General features: G+C 41.6%; 7 protein-coding genes and 1 long non-coding RNA gene across 9 annotated transcripts; 5 read left to right on the top strand and 3 right to left on the bottom strand.

The window, feature by feature from the left end:
• Positions 1–1871: 1871 nt before the first annotated feature.
• Positions 1872–11701, top strand: LOC145710912 (uncharacterized). Its single transcript, XM_081788625.1, has 12 exons — positions 1872–1979; positions 3911–4833; positions 5120–5426; positions 5495–7046; positions 7200–7405; positions 9103–9188; positions 9495–9650; positions 9689–9955; positions 10551–10730; positions 10775–10920; positions 10963–11159; positions 11258–11701. Exons 1-12 carry the CDS (start codon positions 1928–1930, stop codon positions 11422–11424), a joined length of 4239 nt encoding a protein of 1412 aa, XP_081644751.1. The 5' UTR covers positions 1872–1927; the 3' UTR covers positions 11425–11701.
• LOC145711410 (uncharacterized) lies at positions 2431–3136 on the bottom strand. The gene is made up of 4 exons (XR_014135182.1): positions 2961–3136; positions 2655–2920; positions 2558–2613; positions 2431–2508 (listed from the first exon to the last, which is right to left on the bottom strand). It is a non-coding gene; the product is annotated as an uncharacterized LOC145711410 (long non-coding RNA).
• Positions 7430–9082, bottom strand: LOC145710913 (uncharacterized). 2 transcript variants are annotated; one of them, XM_081788626.1, is made up of 4 exons: positions 8690–9082; positions 8266–8529; positions 8089–8215; positions 7430–7834 (listed from the first exon to the last, which is right to left on the bottom strand). In XM_081788626.1, the coding sequence occupies exons 1-4, from the start codon at positions 8880–8882 to the stop codon at positions 7612–7614; spliced, it is 807 nt and encodes a 268-aa protein (XP_081644752.1). In that variant the 5' UTR covers positions 8883–9082; the 3' UTR covers positions 7430–7611. The 2 variants fall into 2 exon arrangements, 1 of the variants encoding a protein (XP_081644752.1); XR_014135098.1 differs by having other exon boundaries at positions 7433–7834; positions 8266–8518; positions 8690–9070.
• Positions 11702–11989: 288 nt separating the features above from the next.
• On the top strand, positions 11990–13589 carry LOC145712253 (carbohydrate sulfotransferase 1-like). Its single transcript, XM_081789941.1, has 3 exons — positions 11990–12210; positions 12575–13364; positions 13402–13589. The coding sequence occupies exons 1-3, from the start codon at positions 12040–12042 to the stop codon at positions 13587–13589; spliced, it is 1149 nt and encodes a 382-aa protein (XP_081646067.1). The 5' UTR covers positions 11990–12039.
• Positions 13590–13781: 192 nt separating this feature from the next.
• LOC145710331 (gap junction alpha-6 protein-like) lies at positions 13782–15467 on the top strand. Its single transcript, XM_081788074.1, has 7 exons — positions 13782–14003; positions 14375–14507; positions 14553–14625; positions 14671–14834; positions 14879–14957; positions 14997–15141; positions 15189–15467. The coding sequence occupies exons 1-7, from the start codon at positions 13921–13923 to the stop codon at positions 15454–15456; spliced, it is 945 nt and encodes a 314-aa protein (XP_081644200.1). The 5' UTR covers positions 13782–13920; the 3' UTR covers positions 15457–15467.
• A 153-nt stretch (positions 15468–15620) lies between these two features.
• LOC145702426 (uncharacterized) lies at positions 15621–17997 on the top strand. The gene is made up of 10 exons (XM_081779653.1): positions 15621–15746; positions 15785–16021; positions 16060–16260; positions 16310–16993; positions 17036–17162; positions 17231–17345; positions 17394–17537; positions 17582–17704; positions 17749–17806; positions 17847–17997. Exons 1-10 carry the CDS (start codon positions 15635–15637, stop codon positions 17981–17983), a joined length of 1938 nt encoding a protein of 645 aa, XP_081635779.1. The 5' UTR covers positions 15621–15634; the 3' UTR covers positions 17984–17997.
• A 147-nt stretch (positions 17998–18144) lies between these two features.
• On the top strand, positions 18145–20605 carry LOC145711985 (multiple C2 and transmembrane domain-containing protein 2-like). The gene is made up of 8 exons (XM_081789676.1): positions 18145–18409; positions 18449–18702; positions 18747–19159; positions 19227–19451; positions 19495–19823; positions 19862–20138; positions 20182–20363; positions 20412–20605. The coding sequence occupies exons 1-8, from the start codon at positions 18290–18292 to the stop codon at positions 20541–20543; spliced, it is 1932 nt and encodes a 643-aa protein (XP_081645802.1). The 5' UTR covers positions 18145–18289; the 3' UTR covers positions 20544–20605.
• Positions 20557–21746, bottom strand: LOC145711996 (uncharacterized). Its single transcript, XM_081789687.1, has 2 exons — positions 21165–21746; positions 20557–21083 (listed from the first exon to the last, which is right to left on the bottom strand). Exons 1-2 carry the CDS (start codon positions 21680–21682, stop codon positions 20624–20626), a joined length of 978 nt encoding a protein of 325 aa, XP_081645813.1. The 5' UTR covers positions 21683–21746; the 3' UTR covers positions 20557–20623.
• Between the last annotated feature and the right edge of the window lie 40 nt (positions 21747–21786).

The raw sequence follows: 21786 nt of genomic DNA, 5'->3' as shown, positions 1-21786 counted from the left end.
CGGATATGCTTTTTTCTACAATCTCGGATATTGCGACGGAGAAACGTTCAATACAATGAAGTATACTCAAAATTTTGATGAAGAAGCAGGGACATACACTCAAAATTTTTATTTCAATGGAGAGTTGAAAGAAACAAAGGTGTACCCCGAAAACGAATTTACCCCGTATGAAGGAGATCTCACTGTTTCGCTTCTTGCTCGAGGCAGCGACTCTTGGCAGCGTTGGCCTGGCACCATCAAGAATTTCTATATTCGTGAGACGTTTCCGGTATGTAAAAGATTATTATAAGAAATATAAGATGCTTATCATCTATTTAAGAATCGAATTGTCCTTGTCAACAATGAACCAATTGCTCCAGCGGAAGACACAATGATCGCAACAGTAACTTCATCTGCCTATTACACCGCAGAAATGGAGATTTTCTGCGCTTCTGACAGTTTGCCACTCGACGGAGGCTTGTTCGGCTACAAGTCTATCTTGCACGTTACATCTGGAACTGATTACGGTGAACTTGGAAGTCGAGTCTTCACAGTGTGGAGAAGCTCGGGCAGCAACCTTCTCTATTTCGCAAATCCCATCGGAAAAACAAGAGGTGCCATCGCGGTGACTGCGTGTGACGCCGGCCAATATAACCATTGGAAACTCGTCGTCAGAGCTGATGATGCAGATGTTTCAATCAGTGTGGCCGAACTTTTCAAAGATGATGTTCTTATTGCGACGAGAGCCGGTCCAAAGGTGTTTTTTTATTATAAATTCAATAGATTGATAAAATTTCTAGAGTGACACAATCGGTGATGGAGAAGAACTTCAGGTTTGGGCTGGTAACGGATGGCCTGACTTTCCCGGAAGCGGCTACGGTATTGGATCTACCTACCTGATCAAGAATGTCATTTTCACCAGACAATGACTCCATGAAAATATTTTCCTTGTTTGACTTCCGGTTCAAGGAAATTACCTATCATTGAAATTATCCCTATGATTCAAAGCCCTTCAACTGTTGAGTTCACGTTTTCTTTTTCCTCTCACCATAATCAAAAAAAAAAACATTTACGAACAATCATATTCTGGGAGAACTTATTATATACCTTACTTACTTCTTATTATACTATTTATCAATAAACGATATATCGCCCAAATGTCTTGCTTCAAGATTCATTGTTCATTTGAAGTAGCTCCTTTGCAGCGGTAGTATTTATGCAAAGCCAGTGTCCGCGCTCAGAACGATTCTAGCGCGCAGTTCTTATTCTATGCTGAAGAATGTGGCTTGGCGCACCGCCCGCGGTGGTGGTGCTTGTGCAGGGCGGGGCCAATCAGGTGCAGTGTTGGTGTGCCGCGGCCCGGGCCTGCTCCGCGTCCCCTTCAATTGCGACAATTTCGACTACGGCGGCACCTTAACCCACTCGCACGCACCCACCGCCGCTCCGCGCAAAACACTAAACACACACGCACTTCTCTCTTCACACTTGGAGAGATTCAAGGAGAGGGATTATGTAACCAAGAGGAAAATGATAAACGACTCAATCAAGGTTGGGCGAACACAAATTAGGTTAAAATCTGCGCGTGCGTTCGTGTCACGGTTAACTTCACGAAGACGGGTTAATCATTTTTTGGCGCTATGCCACCACCGTGCGGTTTTCGTATCGAAATTGGAAAGTAATTTTCCCGGTGCTAGAATTCCCAAAAAAGTATATAATCCCTCAAAACAGTCAAATAAGAGAAAGAAAGAGAGAAAAAAAACAAAGAAAAAAATATGAGAGATTATTTTAATACGAAGACATTATAGAAAATTGGCGGCGAAATTGCTCCAAAAAGGAAAAACGGGGGATGAATAATATTTTTGTTATAGGATAAATGTTAGAGTTAATTTCAATTTTCAACCCTTTTTGAAGAAAAAGAGCAAGGAGGAAATAGAAGCGAGAGAAAATTATGAATACCTTCGTGATATGGGGACTGATTTCAGTCGTTTTTGCTCAAGGAGGTAAGAGTTTTCTTTACGATGGAAATTTGGGAGGCTCTTTTTTGCTACTTTTTTTTGTAAAAAGAAAGAGTTTTTTTTCTTGAATTTTCAATTCTATAATGCAAAAAAAAATTGAAAACGTGAAATGAAAAAAATTTTGACTTGAACTCTTGTTGCTTTGATTCACCAAGGAAGCCGCGGGAGGGAACGCAGAAGCCACTTTCTCAGACCGCAAAAAGGTGTTCACTGCTTGAGATGTTTGGAACTGTTACGAGCAGTTTTCTTCGCTTTAATTTAGAGAGCAAATGGTCGCTTCTGAGTTTGAGCACCTGGCGGAGCTTGTTGATAAACACCGGTTGTGTTTTGAGAGGAAGATTAATCTCCTGAGGGGGTACTCCTTCTTTGAAGTGTACATAAAACCGGCGCGATTGAGTTTCAAAAGAAGCTTCAGTTTTGTTTTTTTTACATGAAAATGATCAGGAAGACAGAAATAAATAGTAAGAAATAGACTGTTTATAGAACTTCTTGAATAGCTTCGTTATATGATTCCCTAAAAATGACCGTTCTAGAGCTCTTAAAGACGGTCAAAAATTGGCTACCTTTCACAACTTTCGTTGACGACAGAAGTCACGATTGGATTCACAGTTTTCTTTATCTAAAAAAGCTCCTTTTTTTGGTATAAAAATCAAGACTTACCATTGTTGAAAGCCTAAAATTTTGCTCAGAAACCATCGTGTCATACGTTGCTCTGCCGATCATTCCATTTTTGTACATTCTAGTGGCAGCTAGTAATTTCGCGCTAGGCATGCGACTCATGGTCACTACCCGATCATGGTGTCTCTTATTCGCAAGCTCAGATTTATTCCTTTATCATAAATTCAAAACTGAAGATTTTAAAGCTTTCCTTGTACCAATAGTCGTTGATCAACCAGGCAACAACGAGAAAAGTGCACAATGAAATCCTAAAGCAGATTATTTTTTCATCCAAAAATGGCTCTTTACCAGAAAATGATGAGAAAGTGGTCGTGTTCTCCTAAGTCATCCGAGTTTAGCGGCTTATTTTTAATCAAATTTAAATTTCTCTCCTCCTCTTTTTCTCGCTCAGAATCAAAATCCATCCACTCGTTTGTGCAGAGAAAATGACACTTCACTTGTGGAGAAAAGCTTTGAAAATTGGGTAGGACTTTTTTGAGCGACTGAGGAGGAGAATAATTAAATCTTTCAAGGACGGCCTAATTAGGAAAGAATTAATTTGACTTTCACTTGCGCACCGTTTTTTTTTCCTTTGCCAACGTCTTTATAATTAGGGAAATGATTAATATTTTAAACCCTCTCAAGTTATTTCCTTTTTCGCGTTTTTGATAAGAAAAATTGTTTTATTTAAAAATTTTCTTTTTTAAATCAATTTTAAGATTTTCATTTGACCCTGCTTTATCGTCCATTATTGCCAGATTTTTGGTCAATGAGGAGAAAAGGGTTAAAACCTGCTAAAGTGCCTCTTTTGTTTTCGATTCAAATTTGAACGCAAAATTCACGCGCCATGTCGACGCCGTTTTAAAATGTTAAGAAACACTACTTACATCATTTTAAGACATGGGAACTACCATGGAGTTGAGCTCTTTAGGGAGATAGGAGAATCTGAGCGTTAGAAAAAGCGGCTTTGATTTTCTAACGTGGTCTCTGAGCGCGCGCAATTCAGGCGAGGACCCTTGCCTGCTCTCTTATTGGCCAACCGCCTCAAAATCTCGAAACTACTTTCTTCAGAATTGTCTGACTCTTCCGAAGCGCCCAACACGAGCGAGGGGAAATTTCTAGACTTCCCCGAGACGCTGGGTGAGAGTGATCTGCGCGGGGAACTGGGAAGGGGGCCGGGGGCTTTCTCCCAAAAGAGCTCAACTCTGTGGTAGTATCTGAAACCTGTGTTAGAAAATAAACTAACAAGCTTTCTTCAGATCCTTGCAATGGCGGGTTTTTTATCATGGCAAACGAGGAAAAGACGATTCCCTTTCAGTCGCCGGGATACAGTCGGACGGATGAAAGCGCGGTTTATCCCGACAATTCCGACTGTACTTGGGACATTACTGTAGCCGATGGGTACGAGCTGAGGATCGTCTTTGCAGACATGGAGATAGAACAGTCAAACGACTGTACCTTCGATTACTTGCAAATGTTCGTCGATGACGTTGGAAAAACCAATTCTCTAAAAGACAAGCCTTTCTGCGGCTCAGATCTTCCGGAAGCAGTTTCGATTCAACAAGCAAATGTGAAGTTAAAATTCGTCAGCGATGAAAATGCAGGGAAACGAGGCTTCTCCGGGCAATTCATCGTCGTGAAATTGGGCGACAGGTGGATCGACTGTAACTTTGACTTTGGCTTCTGCGCTGGGTGGTCTTTGAAGAGCGAAAAAGAGAGCGATAATTTTTCCGAATGGACGCTAGGAATCGGTAAAAGTCCCAACATTGGCACGGGTCCATCGAAAGACCATTCCTCTGTGATTGGTCAAGGGCAGTACATGTATCTCATCACGCAAGGGCAGAGAGAAGAAGATATGGGCATCGTAACCTCCCCTGCTTTTGAAATGAACGAGGGTGATGAATACTGCCTGGAGTTCTACTATCATGCGAACGGAAAAGACGTCAGCGGATTGGTTGTCATGCTCGGTACTCCAGACGACATCGAACGAGCCAAGACAAAGGAAGACTTCGTGCTACGGATCAAAGAAGATCAAGGCACCAGCTGGAAACGCGTCGTCCAAGACATCAACTTTGAAACAAACAAATTCATATCAGGTGAAAGAAGGGATTTGACCTTTATCGGCATGGTCGGGCCCGGAGAAAAGGGAGAAATCGCACTCGACGACGTCCGGCTACATAAGGTAATTATGTTTTTACAAGAATTATAACCTCGAAAAGCGTGTTGAAAAGGATTCTGTCAAATTAAGGGCTCGCGTGAGGGTTTCTAGCGCCGGCGGAACAGATTAAATTACGGCGGAATTAAATTAAGCTGTTCCTTCTTTTCTTTTTATTATTTCTTATAACGCGATTTGGCTTCAAAACTATAGAAGGAATCTTAGTCCCAGAGTCTTCGAGGGCCTCTTATAAACGAAAAAGACGCGATAAGCTATGAAATTTAACCAAGCTTGACCCCGATCAAACATTCAGGCGCGCTGTGCAGCTCTTTGCCCGAACGAAGAATACACCTGCGACGCTACCGTTCCCTCTCCCTGCTTGCGATGGAGCCAAGTTTGCGACGGGATGCCAGACTGTCCCTCTGGCCGCGACGAAGCTAGCTGCTCGGTAGACATGATGACAAGTGCAGCTCCAGACTTGTTTTTCAATGACTTCACGACAGAGGGATTCTTCATTTTCGACCAAACAAGTCAATCTCCTCTTTTTAACGAGCTCTTTGGGATGGCGACGACGGCACCGTTTTTGGACTTTTTTGCGACTGAAAGTAGCTTTTTCGACGGTAAGAGACTGTTTTTGCTTGTTTCTTTTTGCATCAACTAATTGCATGAAAATTAACCCGCATGTTAGACCTCGCAACTGTCTCGAGTACATTTCCAAATCTCGAAACATCAACAACCGCTACCACCACCACGAGTTCAACAACAACGGAGCCAGTTGAAGGAGACACCCTCCTTCCTCTTGGATCATTGACAACAACTGTGGATACAACAATCCGCTTCACCAGCACTTCAATGAACGATCCATTTGAAACTATCGACGCCGACAGCCCGCTGGATCCGTTTGAAGCTGATTTAACGACTCCACTTGTTCTGGAAGGAATCACAGAAGGAGAGACGAACCCTACGATTACAACAACAACTTTTAAATTCGATGAATTTGATCTTGAATCGACAACATTGATGACTTTCCCACCTTCGACAACGGTCAGCTTTCCCGAAATTTCTTCGACTTTCAATTTTGACGCGTCTACCACTGAAATGCCAACAACAACAGCAACAACAACAACCGCAGCATCAGCATCAGAACCTTCTGCAGCTTCGAGCTCAACAAAATCAACAACAACAACAACATCAACAGAAGCATCATCAACTGTTTCTCCCAGCTCAGCAACCACTTCTTCAACCAGTGTCGCATCTGAGTCCCAAGAAATTAACGAAACAGAAATCGAACCAAAGATTGACGAGATAACGGAAGAATCAACAACAACTGACTCGACACCTGAGACAACCACGACAACAACGACCATCAACACTGATTTCACGAGCACAACCGCCATTCCAACCACGACATCATTGAATCTCGATGGCTTCACAACTACTCCTATATTCCCTGAGAGCACCGTCTTTTCCATTCCTTCGACAACTCCTTTCTTCCCTGATGGACTTGAGACTTCCACGTTTCCTTCCCTTCCTGAGACAACAACGGAGTTCGTCCTGCCTACCACGACTACTTCCCCTCCATCTACTACGACCAACCAGATTCCTCCAATTCAGCCCACTGTCACTACGACTTTTTCACCAATAACAGACGGCTTCGGAAGCGCCTTTATTCAACCAGAAGTAATTCTAGCTGAGGCGCGAGGGAGCAAGCCTCAATTCATCGCCCTTCCTCGCGATCAGAACGGAAATTATGTTAAAACATCGAAGCGTCACTACATTATTCAAACACCAGACTTGACGACGAGTTTGTATGTCAAATTCAAAAACCTTGACCTTCCGAATGCCCGGGACGATTGCAGCGGCGCCAAGGTCATGACCGTTTTTGGCCCTTATACCGGCGATACTGCAATGCCAAATATGCCGACGACGATGATTTGCAACGACTCAGTTTTGCCCGCTTTCTATTCGAACTCGTTGCACATGACTATCATCTACCCAGAAGGGCCAGATGAAGACCCAGAAAACACCGGAGGAATGGACTTTGAGCTCTCCGTTGTTCCAAAATCCAATGTCGAAGGGAAGGATAGATGCAACAGTTTGATGATGGTCGGGCCGAAGAAGCAATACATTGCGAGCAAAGACTTTCCGAATATGTACCCGCCCATGACAAAGTGCGCCTACAGGATCAAATTTGATAAGACGAACGGGGATGTTCTCAATGTTCATTTCAAAGCTTTCAGGTAATTATTTATTTATAAATGTAAGGCCAATCATGTCATTTATTCTGATGGGGATAGAGCGTTTAAGCCTAATAAGTCCAAGGATATATGCTCAAAAAAGTTATATTCAGAAGATTAAGAACACTCTTATGGCTCTCATTTATCATTTTTAAGCTTGGAGAAGCCAAAAGAAAACACCTGCCATGACGTCGTCCGAATTACCTCAGCGACGGAAAACTTCGAAAAGCGTGAAGTTCTTCACGAACTTTGCGGTCTCCGCGGTCTCCAAACCCTAACTTTCGACAGCAACATCATCTTGGAATTCGAATCCGACAATGCTGTCGAAGATGCTGGCTTTTTCGCCGAAGTTTTCACGATGAGTAAGTTTTGACTTTTGACTTTTTCGGTTTTTATTTTCAGTTTTTGAGAATTGATGAATTGGATGAAGAAATTTTTTCGGTAAAAAAAATGCTTGCATGTTTAGCCAGAAATCAGATCTAGTGCTTGAAAAGCCGCCATAATTCCGAAACCGATCATGACTAACACGACTGTTTTCAACGCATCTTGAGCATGAAGGTCCATTCCCTTAGGCACCAGTTCCATGAAAACGACAAAGACGAAGGTCCCAGTTGAAATGCTCTCCAAAACCCCGACTTTTTTTTAAAGATTTGCAAATGTTTAAAATCGCTGATTCGAAAAATTGAAATCGTCTTTTTGAAATTTTGCAAATTTTTCCTGTCAAGTCCATTTTCGGCGACTCTTCTGAAATTGCCTCGATAATTGTGCCAATTGCGACGCCAACGCTCGAGCTAAAAAGCGGAACACCATCAGCTTCTTTTTTTTTCTATTTCTACATTAATCAAACACGAGCGAGAGAAAGAGAAATGAGTGATTTCACAACAGGCTTTTCGTTCGACTACTTCGATGTTTTCACAACGCCGAGTTTCTCGTTTGTTGATGATAACGTATTTTTCCCGCAAACGACAATGATGCCTGAGTTTGCGTTTCAGACATTTCCAAGTTTAGAGAGTTTCTCCTCGCTCGGTATGTTTTTGGTCATTACCTTATTGAAAACACGAAAAGGCAAATGGCGGATTGGGTGACGGTTAAGGTGCGCAGGGCCGATATTCCCATGATCAGGGCGAAGAGGCATTTGTGGATCATTATTACGGCCGTCAAAAGCCAAACATCTTAAATTCATCATGAATTTTTCGATAAAAACGCCCGTCAAATTTCGTACCTGCAGCGCTACTTTGCAATCCAACCGCAAGTCCTTCAAAAAGCGAGTGCGCAGAAAGCCCAAAAACCATCGTATAAATTCCATTGACACTTGTCGAATGTTCGAACATATTATCGCAGTCGTGAAGCTCTCCATTATGAAACGAGACCATGACTTCGACCAAGGTCACGAGGAAGAAACCCGAGCCAATCAAAAGGCTGGGAAGGGGATAGACAGTGCTCAAGCCGAGGGATTCCAGGGCGGCGTTTGTGTCCTCGAAGGCATCTTTTATGATAGAAATAGATAAATAAATATATTTTTTCGTGAATATAGGCTTTTTAACCCCTTTGCGCATTTTGACCAATATGTGTCTGAGACAGAATTAGAGGCCTTTTTATATCAATCGTGCGCGGAAGGGTTAAAAAATTTCAATATAAAAATTTACCTGGAATCAAGTGTAGAATCATCACTCCAAAAAGCAACCCAATAGACATGGCATTAACCGGTCCATACCAACTGGGCAAGCTTCTGTTTCTCAGATGCTTTCTCATGGAGAAATACGGCAGAGCGATTCCAAAGATCATCGGAAATATCAAAAACAACAAACATACAAATATTTTTTGCCCCCAAACTTCCATTTTCAACTCTGTTTTTGAGCGTTTCTCTCTGGTTTGGTTTTTTTCGTATTTCTTCGTTTGAAAATTTGTTTTTCGCGAGTAAGACAAAGAGTGTCTCTGAGCAGTCTCAAATATTGATCGCCGCGGGAGATCAGCAGTTGATCCGCATGAGGGCACGCACCGGAGCGTGAAATGAGATAGTTCCGAAAATGGCTGGATATCTCTTGACCTAATTTTTCAGATTGCGAGCGGCGAGGATTGGTGAAGCGCGATTGTGGCTGTGTGCCGAGCTGTGATGACCCCTCCTGTGTCTGTAATGAAGGACAGGTAATATAAACAAATATGACTTCTGAGTTCTGTATAATAATAAGAGTTCTGTCTTTGCATCTCAAAAGCACTGAAGAAGCCGAAATTGGCGAAAAGCTTATGCTAAATAAATGAAATGTAATTGAACTCTCGTCAACTAACGATACGATATGACTAATTGTATATAATAAAGTCTGACAAAGGTAGGAAACTAAAGAGGTCGTAAAACTTTCTTCTAAAGCAGAAATTTTTGAAAAGCGAAAGTCAAGAAGTGAAAATCTTATGTCTACCAAAGTACCTTTTGATCTCCTTTTCATCCATTTTCAGCCTGCCTGCGTTTGCCCAGATCCACTTGCGCCAATTTGGAACGGCGAGCGATGTGTCAAACTCGAGCAATGCGACTCCGCCAACAATGTCCGCGAGAAAATCAAACAACAACTCGAAGAATCCATTGTTGTCACTTCTTCTCCCTCTACTCTCAACGTAAGCAATTTTTCACTATCCATTTCTATGCCATTCAGCTTCGTTTCAATCGCGTTCCAAACGCCTCCCGATACGTGATAAAACTCCTCAACCCTTCGACAAACGAAGTCATCAAAGGCACCACCGCCACCTTCGACGATGCCGAGCTCCAAGACCGAAACAACGTCGCCGTCACCGTTGGCAACCTCGAATCCGAAACTCAATACATCTCGAATGTCGATGTTTTCTTCGAAACAGCAACTGCTGATTCTGTCCTGCGAAACACGCCAGTGTCATTTCAACGGATGGTTTCAACAAGCTCAATGGTAAATTCCGATCTAAGCCTTGACGAGATTTTTCGACCAAATGGATTTACCACCGCTTTTCCTATTTTCGGAAATGATGCGACCCAAAACATGATCCTCTTTGATTTCACTACCGACTCCTTCATTTTCAACCCGAATCCGACCCCGAACTCTCAGACCACCGATTCCGTCTTTTTCAACCCCAACGGTCCCACCAGCCCTTTTCCCTTCGATGGATTTGGCACCACCGCTTCTCCGATTCTATCTTTCGGCTCAACCCCTAACTCCCCGTTTTTGAACATGGACGATTTCACCATCGATCCTTTTCTTTTTGGAACGACAAGCGGGGACCTTCCCTTCTCACTTTTCGGATTCACGACCCCCTCTCCGAGCTTTTTCAACGAGCTAACGACTGCTGGAGATTTTTTCAATGAAGTCGACCGCAACAGAACATCAGTAAAACAGGTTCCCAAAGAGGAATGCTTCCGTTTGAATGCCTGTCTGCATGTTAAATGTCTGTTAGACACTTCTGAATGATTTATGCATGAAAACTAATAATGCCCGAGCCTTCTTTTTCAATTGAATTCAAGATAGTTATAAACTCATTATCTTTCAGGACAATTCAATAACCGAAGTCGACCGAAACAATCTGACCGTCGAAAAGTTGAGCAACACCCTTTGCCTCGTCTTCAACAAGATGATTGCCTCAGTCGATGCTTATAAAATCACGCTGAATGAAGTCTCCGACGCAGATTTCATCGTACAACCTCAACGAGTGCCAATTACTGATCAACGGGTAAAGAAGCTTCGCCCAAGTAATCTTCTTCAATATTGTTTTAGATCTGTTTCTACAGTTTGAAAACTGCTACGGAGTACGAAATCTCTGTCGCTTCTATTTCCGATAATCTGCAATCAGCTCCTGTCTCGATCCGGGTCAAGACACTCGAGGAAGATCGGGACTGGATGGAAAAATGGTACAAATGGAGGTAAGCAACTCTTTCCCCCGACTTCGATAATTTTCGTTTTAGATATTTCTCCTTCAATCAGTGGAGCAAAATGTTCGATTCTTACGCCCGCGTTGCTAGGAAGAAAAACTTCTGGACCCGACCGAGGAATCTTACTTGCCCAGCGCTGAGAGAGAATATTCCCTGCAAGTCAAACTTGGTCACGTGGAAGGATCTTAATGGCTGCACATTTAACTTGTGCGACCAAGCTCCTGAATTTGGTAAGCTAAGCTAATTGCCAATCATATTACAGTTGGAGCATTTTCGACCGATCAAAAGAACGCTTTCATTATTCCAGCCAATCAAAAATCTTTTCAAGACTCGCGAGCTTTCGACGAAATGGCCACCACGGACTCCTTCACCTCCGACTGGGAAGCCGACTTCCGAATTTATAAAGACTATCTGTATCCCCAATGGACGGCCCTATTATCCGCCTATGCATCGCTTCTCTCGTCAGAAGTGCAGTCTGACAACCGCCTACGCTAATTGTCAATTACGTAGGCTGGCCTCGAAATGATCAACAGTTACAGTAATGCCTACCTCCCAATTGAAAAAATATCCAATTTGAAATTGAAAATTAGACGAAAATGCATTATATCTTTGACACTTCTTCTGCCACCAATCCTTACTGTACATTCTACCCACTGTACTGTGAATATCGCTTATCATTAAGTATCTATTTATGCAAACGTGCATGCCGCATGCTGCCACTAATACTATCTCAAAAACTAGCTCTGCACCATTTTCCTTCTTCAACCAAAAAATGTTCAACAGTATTTAATAATAATATTTTAATAAAGTAAACTATTCAAAAAATCAACTCAGCTGTATTTATCATCGTACCATGTCAAATTTATAAATTGCGGTTGACGCGATGCTTTCCTTGAGGCAGTTCTTTGCTACAAGATCTTTTCCCTGATATTTGTGGTCGAAATTGCTTGAGGGAATAAAGAAGTCCATGTTCCCCGTGCACTGCCCCCTTTTATCAATTGACAGACCTTTTTTATTAAAACAATGAGAGAAATTGTAGTCAAGAAAAAACCTGGAAAGATGGAAATATTTTACGGTATTCTATTGTCAATCTTGTGTCTGTCATTTTTCATGCTGATACGAACGCTAAGAGACATGAATACCGGTAGATACCGTTTTATGCAAGATAATCTGGTTGAAGAAACATATATTGAAAACGAAAAGATTCAAGAGGCAAATAAACAACTTGAGAGGAAAAAAATTGATGAAGAAGTCAAAAAAGAGCCAGAAAAAGCTATTTTGGTAGGTTCGATTTTTTATAGAAAAATTTGAAGGAAGAACAAAATCATGCGGTGGTGGTTGGTGAAATGGGCATTCACAAATATAAGTTATATTATATAACAAATAATTAAAATTATTCTCTAATAATTTATTGGCAAAAATACTCGAAGCTGATAAGCATTGAAATCGCTGATAAGGCATGTGAATTGCTAACAAGGACATGATAAGAGGCTACTCGGACATGATAGACGGGATTTGGTACTACCTAAGAGAAACTGTAGGTTATCATTAGAAGTTGTTTCTGAAGCTAAGATCGCACTTTGAATGATCCTTTCATGTTCCTTATTTTTGTATTTTTTCCAAGACTCATTTTTTTTATGCCTAGATCCTTACCTTCATGCGATCCGGGTCAACCTTCCTCGGCGAATTATTCAACAACAACGACGATGCCTTCTACATTTTCGAACCGCTCCATGAATATTCCGAATCCGGTTTTTCCCCAAGAACTATCGATTTACGGCTAGACTTGCTAACGAAAAATCTCAAATGCAACTTCACAGATCTCTACGACCTCAGCATTCCCTACGATGTCTTCAGCGAAGATTTGGACCTTCACGACAAGTTGGACACTCAAGGCAATTTCGTCTTCCGATCGAAGCATCGTAGGCTTTGTGCTCAACCCTTTTGTTTTCGAGATACAGAGCTTTCACAGTGCAACAGTGTTTGTGGCCTGGTAGATGCTCAATTGGCCTCGAAAGTATGCAAGTCCCTCATTCCTGTAATCAAAAGCATCCGATTCATCGAAGTCGGGCGGCTTCAACAAATGGCGGAGGACAACAACATTGATTTGAAGATCATCTTTCTGGCTCGCGATCCAAGAGGCATTTATGGAAGCAGGATGAAAATGTACAAAACAGAGGTGCAAGACAAGGAAAAATTGTCCAAACTGCACAAGTCTCTTACGAAACAAGTATGCACTCATACAAGCGAGTTTTTGGCAGAAAGAAATTCTTCGAGCTGGCTGAAAGAAAGGAGCATGATAGTCAGATACGAGGACGTAGCTATGGGCCCATTGGGTCAGAGCCAGAGAATTCTTCATTTTGCCGGCTTCGAACTGACAGAAAAGGTCAAAAACTGGATTAAAGAAAATACTCGGGAAAAAGACACAAGCTCTGGTTTGTTTTTGAGGAGGAATTTTTATAACTTTTTAAGGTGCTTTTGAAACAAGTCGCGACTCAAAGAAAACGGCTCTTGCTTGGATTGACGAAGTCGACAGTGATTCAATTCAAGAGCTTCAGACTTTTTGCTCTGCAAATATGGAGATTCTTGGCTACAACCAAATATCAGAAGAGTCGACCTTCGAAGATATCCTGTCATTTCCAACTTTTTACTCTGGCTGAATTTTTAAATTGATAAATTTCTTTTTCAAAAAATCATCGTTTGTTTTCTCAAGGTCGGTCGTTGAGTCTCAGACACTCAAGAAGGACCTCTTATGTCGGTGCATTTTTCTTTTCTGAATCCGCTCAATCGTATTCATCGTCAATAAATTCACGCTCGAGAAGGAAAAAATACGACAATTGTCGATTAACAATCGAAAGCTTAAAAATCTGCGCGCTTTTTATCTCAAACGAAGCAAATCCGTGCCCATTGAAATCGTTGCTTGAAAATACAAAACTTTCCTCTACTAGAAAACTAACAAAAAACGAGTTCGAAAGAAGGAGAGAATTTGAAATGGGTTTTGCTGGAACGGCGGAATTACTGACAGATGCAACGGAAAAGATCATCAAGTACACTACCCCTTTTGGATATGCATGGTAAATTGAAAAAGAAAATGATAAATTTTAAATAGAAATTATAAAAATAGGGTTGAAACAATTTATGGAAGTAATTTTATGGAACAGGATTTTGATTGGCCGGTAGGCAAAATACAGCAATCTTATTCGTTGGGTTAGGGTTAGTAATAGAGTTTTTCTTGAAGATATTCATGGTGTCACCATTTTTATGAGTGCCTACTAGTATGGACGACAAATTTTCTCTAACAGACAAATGTCAAAAAAATGTCTGAGACAATAATAAAGCAAAAAGTAATTCCGGGCATTTTTGAAATACATCTTTCCTCTACTCTGACTCGGCATGAATTATGCCGGAAAACCTCAGGAAGTCTCTTGCCTTAGAAGATTTTAAGGTTGATCGTGTTGTTCATCTTCCGATTGCTGGCAGTAGAAGCGATCGGAGAACCAATTTACGATGGTTATACGACTGAAAATGACGCTCAAGATTTCAAGTGCATTACAGAACAACCTGGTTGTCGACCTATCGTAAGAATCGTACTCATAACCTGATAATGATTTCTTTTTTCCTAGTGCTTCAATAGATTTCATCCGATTTCGCACAGTCGTCTTTGGGAAATGCAGATTTTGTTCATTTCGATTCCAAGTTAGTTTTCAAAGTTTCTTTTTTGATTTTGACGAGTTGTTTTAGTCTTTTTGTTTTTGGGGATTACTCTCAGCGTACAAGAGAAAAACTCGAAGATCAAACGCGAAATCGCCGAAGTAGAACTGGAGATTGGAAAGAATAGGAGATACCTCTCGAATGATTACTACCGTAAAAGAAAGGAAGAATTGAGCGGATATGTCTCTGTCTCTGTAAGTCCTAAAAGATTTTCCGAAGCATTTTTCTATTTTTCTAGCAATTCAATTACATAACAGGTGACAGTGAGGAAGTCATTTGGAATCCTATTGTAATCAGCTGTTATTATATTTTCTCTGGTAAGGCTTTCAAAGGAACATGATCGTCAGAAAGTTCAGTAATCAAACTCGGTCTGGAAGTGTTCTTCATCTACAATATTTACATCCTGCAACGAATCACGACCAATGCGGATTTAAAAATAGGCTTTGAAATGGAAGAACAAGCGCAGCTGACCTTTTCTGAAGTCTGGCACATTCCAAGAACGTAGGTTTTTCTGTTATGCAAACTAATAATTCTTCATCTTCCTCAAGCTGGCTGTGTACTGTTGGTCAAGAACCCTTCTCGGCATGCTCTCAAGATCCGATAGTCAAGTGTTTCGTCCCTCGTGCCTATGAAAAGACGATCTTTCTCCACTACTGCCTGGCCATGCAAGTTATTTCCGTTGTTCTGATCGTTTGCGACTTGATTTATATGATCGTCAAATCACGATCCTTGAGAAACAGCCCAAAGATAAACTATCAAAACGAAATTTCCATGCTCAAGAAACCTGTTGCTGCCTATTCTGATTTCGAATTTTAATAAAAAGAGTAGTTCAATCTTTTGCGTCCGTTAGTCATCTTACAGTCTGAACTCCTCATATTTACAATTGGGAAAATTACGACTTCGCTTTCCCTTCTTTTGTAAATATTAGCCTGAGGCGCGTTGGCGCTGAAATGGCCCTGGTTTCCACATTGCAGAGAAATTTAACGTAGCAAGCATGGGATTTCAGACTCCAGTTTTTACGTCGGAATTTTCTCAAAAGTATAAAAAGATCAAAGAACTTGGAAAAGGAGCATTTGGAAAGGCTGTTTTAGCGCAACGAAAACACGGTACTTTCCCTTCTTTATTCGTTTTCAATGATTTATAGATAACTTGCAATGCGTGATAAAACTGATAAAAACAAAAAACGACCAAGATGTACAGCTAGCACGGGAAGAAGCAAAGATATTAAAGTCGCTAAGTCATCAATTCATTGTCCGTTACATTGACGAATATGAATCTAAAAACGCTGGCTGGGGAGGGACAACGAAAGAAGTAAGAATCGTCATGGAGTTTTGCGACGGCGGAGACTTGCAAAACGCGATCGAAAGTACTCGTGTCCAAGGTGATTCTCTTCCTTGATTTCAAAATTAAACTTCGTAGGGCGCCGATTTAAAGAGGAAGATATTTTTGTCTGGTTTTCGCAAATTGTAATGGCAATTGAATACATCCACGGAATGAAAATTGCTCACCGAGATATCAAGCCTCTTAACATTTTCTTTATGAGAGGGCTAAAAACTTGCAAGCTCGGAGATTTCGGCATTGTGCGATGTTTCAATGATGATGTTCAATCAACATTTTCAGGTGACGCCGTGACGGCAATCATTTAGTCATAGAGAAATTTCTTTTTTAGGGGTTGGAACTCCTCTTTATTTTCCGCCAGAAATTTGCATGGGAGAGCGATACGGAGTCGATTGCGATATCTGGTCGCTTGGAGTTTTGCTCTACGAAATGATCATGCTGAAGAGCCCCTTTATGGATCCAAATATGATGCAGATCTATTACAAGATCAAAAACAGAATCTATCAGCCCATCCAAGGTAGTCCTCATGCTGCACAGATCATCCAGAGCTGCTTCAAGGATCGTCAGAAGGAAAACATGATGCCTAATCAAAGCCATCTCCATTTTCGACCAACAGCTAGCGATTTGCTCAATCATCCAGTCGTCTTTCCAATTTACGAGCAGCTACGCCAGGGTATTTCTCCTGAGCGAGTTACAGTTACAATGCAGCCAGCACCAGGAACATACCGACAACCAGGAGAGCCTGGAAATACTGGTCCAGCACCCAACAGACCACCGCTAGAAAGAAGACCTTCTGAAATAGAAAGGGCAAGAGCAATTCGGCAGAAACTCCTGACTATTGAACGAGATCTAACTCGCCTTCAAAATCGAAAAGCCGCTCACAAGACTGACGGCGCAAGAATAGATGAAGATCAAGTCCAATACCAGAAATTGAAGAAAGAACGCCAACAAGAAGTAGAGTTCGCAAATCGAATTATCACTCAGATGAACGAAGAAAGCAGGATAATCAACAGAGGTAATAAGGCGTTTTCTCTTTCATCAATTCAACCAATTTTAGCGATAAACGAAGGTCTCGTGGCAACTCAAGCTTTTGGACCGACAACAACAGTCAAACTTGGCCCTTCTGATTACACTCGTTTCTGTGATTTCCAGAAGAGAAGACAGCTTATCATCGAAGTTAACAGGAAAATTTCAAAATACTAAGACGATTTTTGAAAATTCTGAAATTTCTGACTTTTTCAATTTAAAAAAGACAGCGAGTCGACTTAACCAACAGGATTAACAACTGGAATGACGAAGGTCGTGAAATCAAGAAGAACATCGAAGTGCTCGAGAAACAACAGCTAGAACTCACACAAGAACTTTACGTTAGTTAAATAATTATCACAACTACTTTTAAGAATTTTTTTGTTCAGTCTATCCATCCGAGCGAAGTGAACGATCTCAACGAGCAGCTTTCAAATCTGACCGAATCAATGAAGACCATCCGACAGGACAAGAACCGAGCGGGACCAAAGGATCTTCAAAATACCTACTACAAGACTGTTTTTGAGCCAAACGTCAGTTTGAAGCTAAAAAGCCATAACGTAGCCATTCGTTTTAGAGTCAATTCCAAAACATGACGGAACAGGACATTCGACAAACAATGGATACTTCTTGCGATGTGCATTTGCTGCGCGATTTGCATTTGGAGCTTGAAAAACGTCTTGGAATAAATCAAAATCAGGTGAATAAAATTCATCTCTCCAACAACAGACTTTACTCTTTTAGCCACAAAGAGGGGAACGATACATGAAATTTGTTGACAACAGAATTCGAGAGCAATTAGGTAACTCTTTCTGAAATGTTCTCTCTTTAAAAATATTCAGATGTGGTTAACGGAAGCGTGAAGAAAATGTTTGCGAACTACATGGGCGATAATGTCGCTTATCAAACACCGGAGATGCTCCCAAGAGATGCTGTACAAATAACTGAGGCGCACTATCTGTCGATTTCTTATAGTTGATGTTTCTGTTAATAAAGAATGAGCTTCGCTAAAATAGTATGATTCAGGGTGAGTGTGCACTTTTCTAGTAGCCTAAAGGGATCATTGGGTGTCAATTATTCAAACCTCTGCAAAAATAATCTCAACTGCCCCTCCTCCTTTTTTTGGAATAATTTGAAAAGTGATATTCCGGAGTTCTGACGTTTCAAAGAGAATTTTTATAAAAAGCGCCACCTACGCGCCTATTCAAGTGTTTCAGCGCACTTTACGAGCAGCAGGATAATAAATCTAAGAAGATAATATTGATATTGACAAAGAGAAGAGAAGATGAAGTACAGAGTCAACTTGCATCTGGTGTCGTTGAAATCGAAGAAAACACTGCCTGATATTTTATATTTATCGATTGAAAGCCCATTTACCGACTATGGAAATACAAAATCTTTCAAGGTACTTTTCCTTGATTTCCTAAAAATATTCCTTCATAAGAACAAATCCGCGAGCGACCTTCAACTACCTCCTACGACGCTTGAAATCCCAGACCATGTGGTGGAATTGACCCTAACTCTCTTTGAGCAGAAAAAGCTCGTGAAAGATAAGGAGCTTTGCCGTTTCAAATTGCCGCTGGCGAGTCCCGCTGCGAGTTTGGCTCCCACTGCGCTCACGCTCAGCTCAGCTGAGTTCACCCTCGAGTGCTCGATTCTCGCTCAAATTGTTGTTCAAAAATCTGAGAGCATGTCCAGGTAGCTTTTTTGTCTCTTTTTACATCCACTCAAGCCAATTTTAGTATGGACAGCTGCGAGGAAAAAGTCATCAAAGGAACCTCCTTCAACACCAATCCTACGAAACCAGCACCAAAGCCACGTCAAAGAACCTCCACCAACTTCGACTCCATCATTCACATCCGCCTAGAAACCATTTCTTACAATGGAGAGAAACAGCCAAAATCTGCGACGCTCAAAATTTCAAACGGAGAGAATCAAACTGTGAAAACCAAAACAGTGAAGTTTCACGGACCCATTGGAGAGATTCGCACGGATGTAGACATCAATCATTACAAAGAAGACGGGGATGAGTTGCTGATGGTTTTGCTTGATGGAAAGACGGTTTTGGCGAGAGGCTCGTTGAGTTTGACGGAAATTCAGTCGGATAAGGTGAACTCAAAGAATATTGACATGAAGACTGCATCGATTCTTTCAGGTTTTAAATTTTGTGTTGTCAGCTTTTCCCTGAAAACATATTCTCCTAATTTAAGGAACTTGGGCAGGTTCTCTGACGAAAGTTGGCGAATTGAAACTCGCAATCTCAAAAACTGGCGCAAAGAAATCTGAACAGGAGCAATTTGAAATCATGAAAGATTCACAGAAAACCGGGAAATTGACGATCATGCTCATTTGCGCGACGAAGCTCAAAACTTCGCGAGATGTAATTGCATCAATAAGATTTGGAAATGAACGGCTTGAGACAACTCCGAGCAAGGATTCTGGCGGAGGTAATCAAACGGCCCAAGAATAAGCCAGTTATCGAAATTTCAGTGGCAATTTGGGGCGATCGATTTGTCGTGGATATTTATGATCCTCACGATCTCGTGGAAATATCGCTCATCGACAGTCGAAAGAAGGAATCTCTCGGCCAATTATTTCTCTCTCTTCACAAGCTCAAACCAAAAGTCTCTTACCACTACTACCTGAAAGATGCCAAGGGAAGGCTGACTGACGGTACATTGGAATTCGAGATCGACTTCAAATTCAACCCTTTCATTTCTGGTTTGAAAATGTTTATGCCGAAAAGAACGAAGATTTGGGAGCATCCAAAAGAGGATGTGAGCTTGGTTAGAATGGCGAAACTGGTCACTAGAATCAAGGTAACATTATTCTTCGAAAATAAGAGCTGGATTTTCAGTCTTTCATCGTCACTCCTGATATGGAAGCAATCAAACAAAACATCGACGACATCCTACACTGGAAGCGCCCTCTAGTGTCCGTCTCAACTTTGATTGGCTGGTTGATCTTCGTCAATTGCTTCGAGCTTTGGATGATCCCATTTGCTCTTGCTACTGCCCTGATTTCGCAAAGATTCGCGCACAAGAAAAGGTCTGAAGAGTCGGATCTTCTTTCAATCGACAAGAAAAAATCCTCCGCTGCCAAGGACTTCAAGCTGCTTCAAGACTCAAAAGATGGTACTTTTTTCCTATTTTATGTTCTATTTCGATGTTTTTCTAGCGCTGCGGAATGCTCAAGATACCCTGGAAGGAATCGCAGAAGTACTCGAAAAGATTCAAAACACTTGGAACTGGGAAATCGGATTTTCTAGCGCTACGCTTTCGACTGCTGTCTTCATCATAACCTTTGTTCTTTATTTGATCCCAATCAGGATTCTCCTCTCGATTTGGGGAATCAACAAGGTTCGTTTCATTTGAAAACAATATTGAATATTCTGTTTATTTTTCAAGATCTGCCGGCGGCTTGTTCAACCAGGCTTCATCAACAACAACGAAATCGCCGATTTCCTCTCTCGACAGCCATCTTCAAGACAATTAGAGCTCATTTCTAATGAACCTGTCGAAGTCACTGCGCAAAAATAAGAAACTCAGAAAATTGTTGTTTTGAACTTTTATTCGCAACATGTCAATTAAAAAAAAGAAGATTCGTGTCTTTACATGTTTCAAAGACACTCTCCAATATCTCGTGTCTCAAATCCGCAACATTGCTGTCTATCGATATGGAACACGTGACGTTTCAGTCCGATTCCACAGCACTGGAGCTTCGAAGCTTCGGGATGAAGGGCAACGCCACCGCTGGAGTCGTTCATTACACTCGAAAGGAAGCCACGGCCATCAGATGAGGATCCAGAGCCGGCGCTACCCGGGCGGGCAGACGTATGTCGACAGTTTTCTCGGCGATCGAAGCCGAAGTTCTTGTGATATTGGGAGTCCCAGCCGGAGGCGAGCTCGATGAGCTTTCTTGTGAATTCCAAGTCGAGTCGGCAAAGATCTCCCGCGCATGTTCCCTCGGCATCGGCACAGAAGGGGCGACCATCGACAATGTCCCAGGAGTAGTGATTGGTTGATTCGCATTCGATGCCGTGGTCGACTTTTAGGCATTGATGGGCGTGGTAAAGTTGTCTGAAAAAGAACGTTGAATTTGAATTTGGCGCGTAAATTCGCCCTCTCTGGCGCCAAATGCGGATGATTTTAAGAACAAACCTGCACTCAGAGTCGATTTCATCAACCGGATGTCCCATTGGAATCGCCCAGTTAGCATCCTTGATCAGTTTCTGCGTCGGATGACAGTAGCAACCGTAGTCCCTAAATTTCCAATCCTGATCGTCGTCGTTCTTTTTTCTCAAAAGGGATGAAGGAGAGTTGAGGTTTTCGGAGACTTGGAAGAGCAGAATTTTTCCAGCAGCGAGCATTTCTTGCACGATTTGGGCTCGGATCATGCCGGGCGTCGAGATGATCATTGCAGCTTCGGTGATCCAGCCGTCGATTTCGGCTTTGAGAGAAGGGCTCAAGCGCATTTCGAACTTTTTGAAGGTTTCGATGTATCCTGTCGCGAAAGTGAAAAAAATGCCCAAATAATTGATGATAATAAAAGTCAAAATCAAGGAAGAAAATTTCAATTTTTTCTTATTTTTTCTCACTGTTCCTGAAATATCTTCTTCTTGTCTATCAGTCACAGCCGCCGAAGCAAAAGCACAAAGAACAGCTCCAAAAAGTTTCATCTTTCAGAAACTCTCGAGAAAAAAAAAATATAGAAAGAAAAGTAAGAAAGTGGTTTTTGATCCGGTTGCGAAACTCGGAATGGATTGCTCAAATTCTAGTGCTC

This window comes from Oikopleura dioica, chromosome 1 (genome assembly GCF_907165135.1).
Source record: "Oikopleura dioica chromosome 1, OKI2018_I68_1.0, whole genome shotgun sequence".
NCBI lineage: Eukaryota > Metazoa > Chordata > Appendicularia > Copelata > Oikopleuridae > Oikopleura > Oikopleura dioica.
The sequence above is the reverse complement of the archived record's forward strand: the minus strand, read 5'-3'. Positions and strand labels throughout refer to the sequence as shown.